Below are 14,407 nucleotides of genomic sequence, written 5' to 3'. Positions count from 1 at the left end.
CATGTGAATTTTAAAGCTTTTACGTGCCTTAAAAAAAGGTGGTCGCTAACGAGCGCCTAAATAAGACGACAAAACGTCATCACGCCGACTCGTCCGCCTTCACAGCCTTGTTGCGTGTACCTGCACTTGTGTGACCGTGGTGAAGTTCTTTCATAGCCTTTTTAGCGTTTTACTTCTGCCGACTGCATTCATGTGTCAAAATTCATGAAAGTGGTGTTCATTTGTGAAGATTATCTTGCTGAACAAAACTTGTAAGTATCACCAAATTGTGTTTGCCACAGATCTTATTTTCTGCAGTATTTAAAAAGCTTTTCCTCGAGGGAACCAGTGCCATGGTTACTTACGGTGTTGGCTGTGGTATTTTTATATTGCACTTATGAAAACGAGCAGCAATCACAAAGTGCTTTAAAAGGGCAGCCATAAAAAGATTGAATACAATGCCAGAACCATATATGTCCATATATATATATATATATATATATATATATATATATATATATATATATATATATATATATATATATATATATATATAATTACAGACGATATAAATTGAAACGGAACTCGGCTGCAGTTTATTGTCGCCACCCCCTGCTGCTGCCGCCTGATCTTGTCCACTTCCCAAGTCGCGATCTATTGTTAACTATGAGGTTTATGGAAATATTGGACAGCCAGAAAATCCTCCGTTCTCAGTTTTCTTTTCATGAATTGAGTGAGCTATTTTATTTTTATTGGGGTTGCTTACACTTGCACGCCTAGAAATAGAGATAAAAAAACTGCTGCAGACTGGCAGAAAACCAACAGGCTGATATCCAACTGAAGGAACAGGTCATGTAATTCACTGCTTATGAGTTTATTATGGATGTTTTATGGGAAGAACACAATTCATTACTCGACAGTTGTGGTTACATTTTGCTGAGACTGGTATGTGTGTACCATAGATCGTAGTAAGCAATGTGATCCTCAATTAGCTGGGAGGGGAAACTCATTAGGAAACAATTACAGTCACACATTCCTGTGAGTCCCCACAGAGCCCACAGAGCAGTCTCACTGGCTGTCCCTGGCTGCGGAATCAAAATCTGGAAGCGAAGAAAGTGAAATGCATCCTCTCTGCACCTGCGATTCCTCTTCCAGACATCTCCACCAGCTGCAGACCCTTAAAGGCCGGAGGTAGCAGTTCAATTTAAGTATTATGGATAAAATAGCAAATGGTTTTCAGTGAAAGGTACCCAGTTTAGCCTGTTGCCACCGCAACCCCGACGTGGATGAGAGGTGGAAAATGGATGGTTGGACGGATGGATGGATGGGATTTTCAGTGCTCTTTTCTGGACACAGAAGAGCCATGCTCAGACCTAATGGGGCCACCAGGACTGAAAATAGTATTCATGTTGCCGCTAACCTCCAAACTTGGTTTTCTATTTCAGCTGTTGTAGATGTTTATGCACAACAGAGGACGATGCACTGTCGATGTAAAAGTTGGATGATTAAATTAAATGCACATAACGATCAACCTAAAAGACTGCCTACTAAGGTATGGCAACAACCTACTCTCAATATAAATCAAACAACTTAATTTTAACGTTACTTATGAAGACATACCTCTGTCTCATGAGCTCTTCGTGCAAATTGTGGGTCCTTACACCTGACTAATATTTATGGCTGAATGAATGTGAATGTATATAAATGTGTGTGTGTGTATTTATTTGTGTGTGTGTGTGTGTGTGTATATGTATATGTATATATATATATATATATAAAGATCATGAATTATCCCTTGAGTGTCCTTGAAGTGGTCGATCATGTGCCGTTGTTTGCTGTGTTCACCGTGCAAACATGGTAATTGGCAATCCCTGCATCAGACATCACACCACACAAAATGAATGACAACAACATGTGACACTATTTTCTCAGCTGAATCTGTGCCTTTGGAAACGTGGCCATGGGAAGAGTGACATTTTCCATTCTGAGGCAAAAATTGTATGTTGTCATCTGATAATACTTTATCACTCCGGAATGCTAAAAGCTTGTGTTGCCTGTAAAATGATGTGTGCATTCACCTTGGCATTTTCTCACAAAAAAAAGAGTAAATTACAAGCATTAGCATACAGAAAGACACAGAGAAAACAACAATTTCCTGAATTATAAAATAAGGTGAATTCATTCAATATATATATTTTTTCGTGCTATATATGCCTATATAATTAATTTCCAAAAACATCACATTTCTCATAAAGCTCAAGGCAATATAATGTTTTTGGTACTCCATAAGTAAAAGTATAGCATAGACAAGCTTAGCATTACATTAAGTTATAGTTGCTTCCGCACATGTTATTTAGCACCAACTCGGATATTTAAAAATACCCTGCTGTAATTACCATTTTAAGTATGGTTTTGAGTCAGAAACTGGTAAATAACGTTCACAAGATGTGAGTGCAGTATTAAGAAAACGAGGAGATTAATGCACTTTAGTTTAAAAGACTCATTATTGTCCCCCCCACCCACCCAGCGCACGTACCCAACATCAGAATTACTTTTTGTAATTGCAAGACACATCTATGGCACCTCATTCTCGGAGACTCGGTTCATTCCACTATTTTGATGTTACCCAGACTGCACAAGAGGCTTGAGCTTTTGGCTGTAGCCTATCTAATAACAGCTGTATTAGCACAGGTTCTCTAACATTGTCATTCCCCAACAATGATCTGTTTTGATGTAACTGTAACTGACAATATGTTACTAGTGGTATGCAATTTGCCTCAATACTTTATCGCCAAATATAAAGCCACAACTGAGAGGAAGGATGGGAAGGCCACTATTGAAAACATTTTAATTCCTCAAGCAATTTAATCAAAGTGTAATATAAAAAAAGGTTATGATTAAATGGTAAAGTTCATTTTCCATTGTTGAAGGTATATAGAGCGAGAAATGGTAGCATTTTTATTGCCTCAACATGACGCTCACAGCTAACGATGCTAACAGCACAATAGTGCAGACAGAGCTAACAGAGTTTACCAGAGAGATGGTGTTGTGCTTCTGCAACAATGCTGTAAGTCGGGACGTAGTTAACAACTGTATCTGTTGAATTAGTGCAGTTCAGAGAGGCGGCCGTGAGCTAACCAGTGGGGCACGCTCACATGCACAAAACACTGAAATAAGGCATTTCTCATTTTGATTACGTGGCTCGGTGGATGGTGAAAGCATTGCGCAAGGATCTCAGGAATTATTCACATAGTCAGCCACCCAGCTTAAGTAGTATTTGAACACATTTTCCACAGGATTCTTTCGTTTTCTAAATTCCCGCAAATCGCATTTGTGCAAACAAGTATATGATCTGTAAAAACTAGGAAGACTTGTGTTCCAATCCGCCTTCTATATCTGAATGACAAATTAGCCACGTCCTCTAAGTAAATGTGACTCGGCTTGGCTAATGCATGACTGCATTGTAGCAGTCTGACCTTTTAGGATGGCACATTAGAGTCTCAGTGTACATGCAGCAGTTTCCCTGCCATCTCCCCTCTTGTCGTGAGCTGTCTTCGCTGCTAGAGTCATAATTACTACTAGAAATAAAAGAGTTAAATATGCATTGCGTTCACAGGTCCATGCAGACATTTAGACACAGATCTTGTCACTATGACTCTGTAGTAGCACATCTAGTACTGTATGGATTCGTTAAACATCTCACACTCGACTGGAGCTTGTTTTAGAAATTTCAGAGCCTGATAAAGTATGTGTTGTAGGACACCTGAGGTAATGGCATACTAAAATAGTAATCTTATAGGCAGTACAGAACAGACTCCTCAAAGCTGTGACTCGTGGGGTCTTGCGCTCATATATGTCAACCTCTGCACAAACTCAGACCAGAGACCGAAAAGGCAAAGAGGAAAGAGATGCCTTAAAAATAAATGGCAATTAAACCAATCAGAAGGACATGCTTGTTATTTCAAAAAGTTTGTGTTGAGTTGTTATAAAGACGCCCTTTAAATACATGTATTCCCTGTCAAAAAAAATACAGCTCAGTTTGACAGGATCTGAAAAAAAAGAGTATTGGTGTTGGAGGGCATGTCAAGTATCTCACAACTTGCCATCTCTTCATTCGTACTACACCAGGTCAAATCAGCCTGTGCACTGAGCAGAAAAGGATCTTGCTCAACTTTCTTTCCCTGGTTGGCAGCTGTCTTTGACCAGGATCCATTTCAGATACATGCGGGCTTCTGGCTTTCACATCAGTAAGAAAAGAAAATGGGAGGGAATGTTTGACCTTTTTCGATGCACAGTCTGGAAAGGGATATGTGACTCAAATGTGTGAGGGAGCAGAAACAAATGAGGAGAGACGCAATGCAAAGCGAGTGAGCAAATTAAAGTCGGACTTGGTGGGGAAGGTATGAAGACAGAAGATGCATATCTTATCCTGGGAGGATTAGCGTTTGATCAAACAGTGCGTCAATCAATGTTCAAGGGATTATTATGAATGGCATTATACCTCTCAAATGCCAACCATCAGGCAGAAAAGGATGTGCTGAGTGCACAGAAAATATCTTTAAAAAGGTTCTACAATAATTAAGAAGGCTCAGCAGCAACCATGGGTTGCCATATGGTGAATCAAAACATTACCTCGAGCAAACATTTCCTTTTTAACTCCTAAGCCCACAGCTGTAAAGTATCACAGTATCGTGTTACTACCTTGTTAAGTAACACCACTTCCTCAAAGGAATTCAAAGTTTTGATTGCACTCAAATCCCTTGCAGAGAAATGGAAAACATTTCCTTTCAGAATTTTCACTCCCATGTATCTCAACCTTTTTAAGTTGGGAGATATCTGATTAGAAGCTCTGATTAGTATTCATGGTCCACAGCATGGGTGATGCCAATTATCCACCGGGTCATTACCACTCTTGAGAGGAGTAGGGCTGGCAAAAAAGGTTTTAAGGGAAAGGGTCTATTTCATCAGCGGTTGCTGTGTGGTGGTATTGACGGGGAACAAATGAAACCAATGCACTCGAGGGATTAAATAAGGAGTGAGCTAAGCCATAGGAATAGAACCTGGTAACTTTCTATTTACACATTGCCAAAACGGTAAAGGAAGATGATTGAAGAAAGAGAGTCTCTTTGTTTGCATTTTACACAACTGGAAATATAGCTACAGTAAGCAGCAGTTTCAATAGGAGAGCTTTGGTCACCAGCAAAACAACTCAAGATAGTTTGTTAATGTCCAATGTTAAGTGCTGACACTTGCTTAGCTGGCAGGTGGCAGTGGTACAGTATCGAAAGCAGCAGGATTCAGCTCATGTGATAATAGCCGCACTGATGTGAGTCAGCTGATTACAGGAACTGAGGTGGGAAGCAGAGAGTAAAAATAAGTGTTCATTACATGACGAGGACGTACAGTGTGGTGTTCAATTATTTTGTTGACATTTCAATGGATTTGGATGATGTGAGATCTTCTGGCTGAATTACTTTGCAATATTTTGAACATAATTCAAAACGGCTCTCTGCCTCATGACTGTTTCTCACACAGAACTTGCGAGGGCCATCACGGAAAATTACCCCAATTATGTTAAAGGTCACACAATCTCTTTTTTTTTAAAACAGAGTTTGGGAAACTTGTTCTTCTCCCGATAAAATGTGTCATATTGAAGAATGCCATTACAGCTGTGGACAATATTCTCAGTGAGGACAATTTGTGTCACGAGGGAAAGTTGATATTAAAACATCACGTTGCAGTGACAACAATATTCTCTCTGTGATGTTCCGGGAAGGTGATAGAATGTGTCATAAGCACAGAAATTATGCATTGAAAAACTTTCAAATCAATGTTAGGTGTTAGGTGTTGTATTAAGGGTACTATGGCACTACGGTACTAAACTACACTGGCTTCAGCTTGCAGGCGTGTTCGCTGCTTCTTGGCTGCGTATCAACGCTGAAGTCGCGACATGAACGGTTTCACAGCATCGGCTCCTCAGACCTTATTTAAGTTAGAAAATGCATGAATTACCTGTTTGACCTTGTACTCTGTCAGACACGGAAAATAAACATATTTGTTCCTTCGTATTATTCATGAGGCCAATTCAACGGCACCAACAAGTCAATAAGTCAGTGTGAGCATCAAGGTGAATCGTGTGATTGACTGCACCTGTATAGGGAATCATAAGGCCGTAGGTTTGGACCCTTTCCTGAGGCTCTCTCTTCAACATGAGACTATAGGAGGAACACCGGAAGACCTAGAGCATATTTTAGCATACTGCATTATTCATCACCTGTCAGGAACTTGACTGGCGGAAACATTAGCTGCAGCCAGTTCAAAACAGGCTAAATAAGGAGATAACAAACCTGAGAGACGGGGTAAATTTAGAATTAGGAGCTGTGCAGTCGCTGCGTTTGCTGAGCCCCTTCTAATCTCTCGAGTCAAGGTCACGTGACACATAATCACAGTAGAAACCAATAATAATAAAAGTTTGTGATGATCCACCTGTCTTTAAGGTCCCATAAATTAGATTTGGACACAAAATGACCATAATACGTCTGTGGGGGGGGATTGGTAGATTGAATGATCGACCAGTGTCTTAACAATTGGGGGTTCATGGCTTTCAAAGTGTGCTATCGGTCCAACAATAATCCCAATCACTGTGTGATAGGCCCAGTGCTAACACACACACAAACACCTCAGAGACCTGGCTATGGAGTGGTCTCGTGTGACGTCACAGTTTAGCTGTCGGCCATGTTGGAGTACATGTTGGAGTACACACAGCCACTGGCATGCACGGCTGAGTCGCAGAACCTATCGATCATGGTGAACTTTTGTGCTGTCTTTGGTTGTGGCAGCAGAGCTGATAGAGACAAGAAATCATTCTTTGGTTTGCCAGCGGTCATTACACATCAAGGAAATTACACGAAGGAGCTATCCAAGCGACGTCGCCAGAAATGGCTGTCGCGCATCTCTCGAGATATAAAGGAATCGAATTTGGGGTACACTCGAGTATGTGCGGATCACTTTATAAGTGGTCAGTGATTTTATTTGCAAATTCGTTTGTGAACAGTATTTAATAAAGGAAATATAAATTAAACATGGACATGAGAAGGTTACCGAAGCTTCATCGGCCCGTGACAGCAGTCGGTGCCAGAGACGTGTCGAGCGTGTACAACAGGCGAAACACAGAGATGCAGCCTCAGCATTGCTTGATATGAGTTTAACGTCGTATCATGTATATATATATATGTGTATATATATATATATATGTGTGGGGGGGGGATGAAGTTAGGAGTTAGTTGAAAGTGAATTCCTACACACACGCACACAATGACATGCACGTACAATGTAAACAAACACACGTGTCTGTTTGCGCTGAGTAAACATTGAATATTGCTAAATATCGGACCATATCTGTATATATTTACTCTTCCAATGACGAGATGAGAATTCTCGACGACCGTTGCTTTGACGTCTCGGACCCATCCACTGACAAACTGATTATAAGCGTCGAGCCCTTTGTAGCACTCCAGCTCGTCTTTCGTGTAAGGACTCGGGGTGTTCACGAGATACGCGTAGATGTTGGCGTAGTTTACCGATGGAAGACAAGTAGGATCGGCACTGAAACGATCTGCACTCATCGTATAAGGATCCAAGTTACCAATAACCTTCAATTTGGCCAGGTAGCGAACCTTTGATGCACTATCCAGTGATTCAAAGTATGGTATTTTCGCCGCACTTCCTTGTTTACTCGCCGCCATGGAGGATCTGTATGTACTCCAACATGGCCGACCGACCTGGTAACTAAGGAGATCGTGACGTCAGTGAGACCACTCCATATGTGAAAGGCCTTTAAAACGGAATTCTTGTTTCGCAGCAGCACACTCCCGGCCAGAAAGTTAAAGCGAGCTACGAGTTCCTAATGACTCCAGCAGGCCTGCCGGGCAAGACGGCGTTCCACCACTGTAGACGGTTATGTTGTCACTTTTCCCTCCGCGTCAGGATGTCAGACTTTAAACTGAAGCGAGAGATCACTCCTTTAGCTGCTCTCTCCCAGCAAAGGACACTGACGGCTGCATACTGAGGCAAAAAGGTCAGGCCATCAGGTTGGTTGTGCTAATGGACTGCTGACCAGGCAGTAAGACAGCCTCTCGGGAGACATAGGCAACCTAGTTCTCACCTCAACAGCGTGGGTCCCGTGTCCTCTGCATCACTCCCGTGACCGTTTGCCAACGCCGGGCGAAAATCTCACTTCCGCTGTCTCTCTGTGTTCACACTTCTGCTTCTCACCGAGTCGCCTTACTGCGCCCCTTTATTCTGTTGCCACGGTTGTCGGAGAGCGTGTGCGCTAAAAGTGTTGGTTCATATTTGAATGTTTAGTCAGTTGATTTGACAAGCTGCAAAGCTCACAGGACAGTTCAGGCATTTGTGTCGGAGCACCTCAAGATGGCAGTGTTCACCATGGCAGGCTACTCAGCCTTTTCAGCTCAACAGCTTGTCTTTCTCAGCAGAAGCAGCAGCACAGGCAGAGAGCCGTGGATGAAATTGAGGGTTTCTATCTACTGCATTGAAATCAAGTAATGATTGGATGGCAGTAGTGTATTAATATTAAAGGATGGCTGGATGTGGTAGGCTGACTCTGATTTCAACGTTATGAAATCTGCTGTTTTCCAGTCGCATTGTGCCACTTATGACATGTCTTTTTTTTTTGGGGGGGGGGGGGGGGGTAGTAGTAGTCAGTCGGCTCAGTTACATAGTTCAGTCACCTCTTGTTGCTCTGGAGCTTGCAGAGTAAGATCAGAGTAAGAGTGACGGAAAATTCCAAAGTCACATCGGAGTCTCCTCAGATCGCCACGGCTCCTGACACGAAGCAGCAAACTTAAAAAAAAAGATACACAATTCACTTCATTACGCAAAGAGTTCGCATCACACACGCCGCCGTGTGCCTTTGATGACTGGGATAACTGTCAAGGTTATTTCTTGCGGACAAATGATAACTGGCCGCGGGGCGCCGAGCGTGGCGGACAGAGCGTGAATATACGCACCCCGTGCAAACGCGCGTGGACAACGGCTTCTCTGCCTGGAGTGCAATTATTAGAGAGTCTCACACAAGACTCGAGCCTCAGCCTATGTGCCTGTGTTTGTTCTTTGTGAAGCCGTTGCAGTTCATCTGTTTTATGCGCTTCAGTCTTGTGGCTTTTTTGTGTGTCCACCCCAATTAGTGCAGCCTACCTGGCAACAGCATAACAGGTTGGCTTAAGTCTTCCACTGCTGCGTCCCTTTAGAGCCAATGTCTGCTATCTGCCTTTTTATATAACCATCAAGAGCGTAAAAGCTAGAGGACAATCACTCTTTTTTGTTGACGTTATCATCAGCAGATATAGCAGCTTCATCATCTTCATTGGCGTCATCATCGTCCCCCTCCAGCCTCGGGCTTTTTTTATTTATTTTTTTGGTTGAAGCGTCTCTGCAGCCTGCAGCATCTCCGCGGAGCGTCTCACCGCGGACAACCCTCCGGTCCCGCATTGAGTGACGTGACTCCGGGCCAATCGCGTTGCCGCTCGGGTTGTCGACGCCACTGAAGGAGATGGGCGGTGTCCAATGACGAGGGTCGGCGGGGTGGAGGCGTCGGTGCGGTGTACTTTACCACCCCTCCTATGGGTTTACACAGAGTTAGTGCAAGATATTCTGCTCCGGGAGTGAGAGTGCAAGGATAAACGGCACATACGAGCTGCGCATCGGTGTCACGCTGAACAGCCTTTATATATTCGGTTGGCACTTCTAAGCGGGATCGACTCTGAGATTTCTCTCTCTCTTTTTTCCTGCTTACGAGTCTTTCACGATCTCTTTTTTAACCTTGCGTCTTTGCCGGCTGATGAACTTGAAACATGACGGGACACCGGTGTCTCCGCTTGCGTTCACCTCGTCAGCGCCTTCACCTTAACAGGTAGCCGGGGGGATATTTAAAAAAAAAAAGAAAAAAAGAAGAAGACACACGCCGGTTTCATCGGGACGTGTTCGGGAGATGTGAGCAGATTTTTTGGGACCGGTTCTAATGGAAGACACCACAAGCCACTGATCACCTGGCTGTGTCTGCTGGAGAGCGACGCAATCACTGCAGGTCGCACAATTCGATCCTGTCCATTACTGAAGTTAAATGGGGGAAACGGAACTGCGACATTTGCAGCTTCTTATTTATCCCAGTTTGTGCGACCAGCTGCTTTTACCCCAAACCTGTTTTTGAGTCTGATTACTCGTGCGGGGCCATATCTATTTTTTTCTCTTTCCTGGACCCACAGCTTGATCTGACTGAGAAGGATATCTTTACCTGAATAAGCTCACAGCCACACTGGAGGAGAAGACTATGAGCTGACACACTCCAGTTTTTATCCCGCGCTGTAACGGATTTGGGTATGTACGATGAGAATAAGGTCTCAGTTGCTCACTAAGCATTCAAATTCTGTCTGAGCTCATTTTGTAGGCTTCATTCATGCGCGTTCATTCGCTTAGGAGCCCACACACACACACAGCTAAACCTCTCTAATTTCGTCTATCTAAGTGTAAAATGAATACCAGTGTGTAATGTGTTGTGAAGTTATTTTTTTAATTATTATTATTTTGGCCATGGCGGTTTGAGACGCTGAAAATTTCTGAGTGACTATGAAATGCGGAGGATTTCTTCATGGAGCAACTTACATGAATGGCTGCCTAAATGGTTGCTGCAGTGTTGTTGTTGTTTATTTATCTCTCCTATGAATTGTTGATATAGAACTATCTGCAGATATATAATATTGAATCATGTAACAAAAATGATAGATAAAGTGGAGAAAAACAGCTGACTGTGAGATGGGTGGGCTGTTGGTTAATACAATTGAATGACTGTGCAAGGCAAAGTTATTTCACTAAAGAGAAACTCTGTCATGTATTCGTAGGTTTGTCTGTGGAAGATTCCTGCCATCACATGCGAGGAGTTGCTGCCTGTAACGACGACGCATAGAAAGACACCTTTGAGTTGTAAAGTCTGGAAACACATTTACGCTGTCATGGATCTAAAAGACTATTACCTGTTGGGTGCCCTACTTGCCTGCATATGGCTAGATCCTTCAATAGCCCAAGAGCTAATCTACCCCATCAGAGAGGAGTTGCAGGAAAATGTCCTGATTGGAAACATACCAAAGGACCTAAACATTTCCCACACAAATGCTGCCACCGGAGCAAGTGCTAATCTTGTGTACCGGCTCGTCTCCAAAGCGGGAGACAACCCACTGCTGCGCGTTCTGAGCAGCACGGGCGAGATATTCACAACATCAAACCGAATCGACAGGGAGAAGTTGTGCCCCGGCCCCTCGTTTGAGGACACTGATTGCTCCTTTGAAATTGAAGTGGTCATCCTCCCTAATGACTATTTCAGGCTGATTAAGATCAAAATAATTGTCAAAGACACAAACGATAATGCCCCCATGTTCCCGTCCCCTGTGATCAACATCTCCATCCCAGAGAACACGCTCATTAACAGCCGATTTGCTATTCCTTCTGCCACTGACCCAGACACTGGCCCCAACAGCGTCCACAAATACGAGCTGATCAACGGGCAAAGTGCCTTCGGCCTAGACATAGTCGAAACGCCAGAGGGGGAGAAGTGGCCCCAGCTCATTGTGCAGCAGAATCTGGACAGAGAGCAGAAGGATACATATGTGATGAAGATCAAAGTGGAGGACGGGGGCAGTCCACAGAAATCCAGCACTGCCATTCTGCAAGTTACGGTGACGGATGTCAATGATAACAGGCCAGTGTTTAAAGAGGGTCAGATAGATGTGCATATACCAGAGAACTCCCCTATTGGCACCTCTGTTATGCAGCTCCTGGCCACAGATGCAGACATAGGGGCAAATGCAGAGATACGTTATGTGTTTGGGACTCAGGTGTCTCCTGCTACTAAAAGACTCTTTGCATTAAACACAACATCTGGCCTAATTACAGTGCAGAGGCTCCTGGACAGAGAGGAGACCGCTATTCATAAGCTCTCTGTTTTAGCCAGTGATGGCAGCTCCAGTCCTGCCAGAGCTACTGTTGCCATAAATGTGACTGATGTTAATGACAATCCGCCTAATATAGACCTGCGATACATAATCAGCCCCATTAATGGCACTGTTTTCCTCTCGGAGAAGGATCCCATCAATACCAAGATTGCTCTCATCACGGTGTCGGACAAAGACACAGACATCAACGGCAAGGTCATATGCTTCATAGAGAAGGATGTGCCCTTCCATCTCAAGGCCGTGTACGACAACCAGTATCTGCTAGAGACCTCTGCGCTGCTCGACTACGAAGGGACAAAGGAATACAACTTTAAAATCGTGGCGTCTGACTCCGGGAAACCGAGCTTGAATCAGACTGCCTTGGTAAGAGTGAGGCTGGAGGATGAGAATGACAACCCGCCAATTTTCACTCAGCCAGTCATTGAGCTGGCCGTCATGGAAAACAACAAACGTGACCTGTTCCTCACTACTCTGAGCGCCACAGATGAGGACAGCGGGAAAAACGCAGACATAGTTTATCAGCTGGGCCCGAATGCGTCATTCTTCGATCTCGACCGCAAAACGGGGGTCCTGACTGCATCCAGGGTTTTTGACCGGGAGGATCAGGACAGGTTTCTCTTCACTGTCACAGCGAGAGACAATGGGACGCCCCCTCTGCAAACGCAGGCGGCCATTATTGTAACCGTGCTGGATGAAAATGATAACAACCCGAAGTTCACACACAACCACTTTCAGTTCTTTGTGTCTGAGAATCTTCCTAAATACAGCACTGTGGGGGTGATAACTGTGACCGACTCTGATGCCGGAGAAAATGCTGCTGTTTCTCTGTCCATACTGAATGACAACGAGAACTTTATACTGGATCCCTACTCTGGCGTGATTAAATCCAACGTGTCATTTGACAGGGAGCAGCAGAGCTCCTACACTTTCGATGTCAGGGCCGTGGACAGTGGCAGGCCCCCTTGCTCCTCGGCCGCCAAGGTGACCATCAATGTCATCGATGTGAACGACAACACCCCCGTCGTCATCTACCCCCCCTCCAACACGTCGTTCAAGCTTGTCCCTCTCTCCTCTATCCCGGGATCCGTGGTTGCGGAGGTGTTCGCTGTAGACGGTGACACAGGGATGAATGCAGAACTCAAATACACCATTGTGAGTGGGAACAACAAAGGTCTGTTCAGAATTGACCCTGTCACAGGGAATATTACTCTGGAGGAAAAACCAGCTGTGACTGACATTGGCTTACACAGATTAGTGGTCAATATCAGTGACCTGGGATATCCCAGATCCCTCCATACGCTTGTACTGGTATTCCTTTATGTCAATGACACCGTGGGCAACTCAACGCTCATCTACGATCTCATCCGACGCACCATGGAGACCCCGATAGACCGAAACATTGGTGAAAGCGGCGAAACCTATCAAAGCGGCGACTATTTAACCATAATGATAGCCTTTGTTACCGGCGCCTTGGTGGTGATTATTGTCATATTCGTCACTGTGCTTCTGCGCTGCCGCCACGCCTCCAGGTTCAAGGCTGCACAGAGGAAAAAGCAGGGGGCCGAGTGGATGTCCCCCAACACAGAGAACAAGCAGAACAAGAAGAAGAAGCGCAAGAAAAGAAAGTCCCCAAAAAGCTCCCTGCTCAACTTTGTCACCATCGAGGGGAACAAACCCGACGACCCTGCCCACGAGCCGATCAACGGAACCATCAGCCTGCCCGCCGAGCTGGAGGAGCAGGGGATTGGACGCTTCGATTGGAATGCCACGCCTACCACGACCTTCAAACCCAGCAGCCCTGACCTGGCCCGGCACTACAAGTCCGCCTCGCCGCAGTCGGCCTTCCACCTCAAGGCCGACACGCCGGTCTCCGTGAAGAAGCATCACGTGATTCAGGAGCTCCCATTGGATAACACATTTGTCGGAGGCTGTGACACCCTTTCCAAGAGGTCCTCCACGAGCTCCGACCACTTCAGTGCTTCAGAGTGCAGCTCCCAAGGAGGGTTCAAGACGAAGGGGCCCATGCACACCAGACAGCAGGTAAAAGAGCACTTTTACTGGTCAATAAGTACTGCCTATAACTGCCCTGTTCCACAGTGCTAAAGTGCCAGTCTAGATTAGAGACTCACTCTAAGTTACTGTGAAGCAACAGAAAATAGTGCAGGAGACATACGGTTTCAGCAAGTTCCACTATTTCTCAAACTTAAAAAAAGAGAAAAAGTAACTGCTAATTAATGGAGTTGATTATGGACTCAACAATCACATGCATCATTTTGGGGAAATACTTATAGACTGATGTTTTGTCATTAATATATATTTAATTCATATTTAACAAAAATGCAAGTGGGTGAGGGATTGCCTTGCCTTATTTCGTCTATTCAGCACCCAGGTTAGATCACTGGTAA

The 14,407-nt window shown here is 44.4% G+C and overlaps 1 protein-coding gene across 4 annotated transcripts in view; it reads left to right on the top strand.

Moving 5' to 3' along the window:
• Positions 1 to 11,006: 11,006 nt before the first annotated feature.
• The window catches only part of pcdh9 (protocadherin 9), a gene marked incomplete at its 5' end in the record, with an annotated part of 174,799 nt that continues 171,398 nt past the window's right edge, over positions 11,007 to 14,407 (top strand). For all 4 annotated transcript variants that reach the window (XM_079284648.1, XM_079284646.1, XM_079284647.1 and 1 more), the window contains one exon: positions 11,007 to 14,042. In XM_079284648.1, the coding sequence (XP_079140774.1) occupies positions 11,007 to 14,042 (3,036 nt within the window). The remainder of the gene's footprint in view (positions 14,043 to 14,407) is intronic.

Source organism: Melanostigma gelatinosum (assembly GCF_949748355.1).
Source record: "Melanostigma gelatinosum genome assembly, chromosome: 2".
In the NCBI taxonomy this organism is placed as follows: domain Eukaryota; kingdom Metazoa; phylum Chordata; class Actinopteri; order Perciformes; family Zoarcidae; genus Melanostigma; species Melanostigma gelatinosum.
This window is presented reverse-complemented; position numbering and strand designations above follow the sequence as displayed.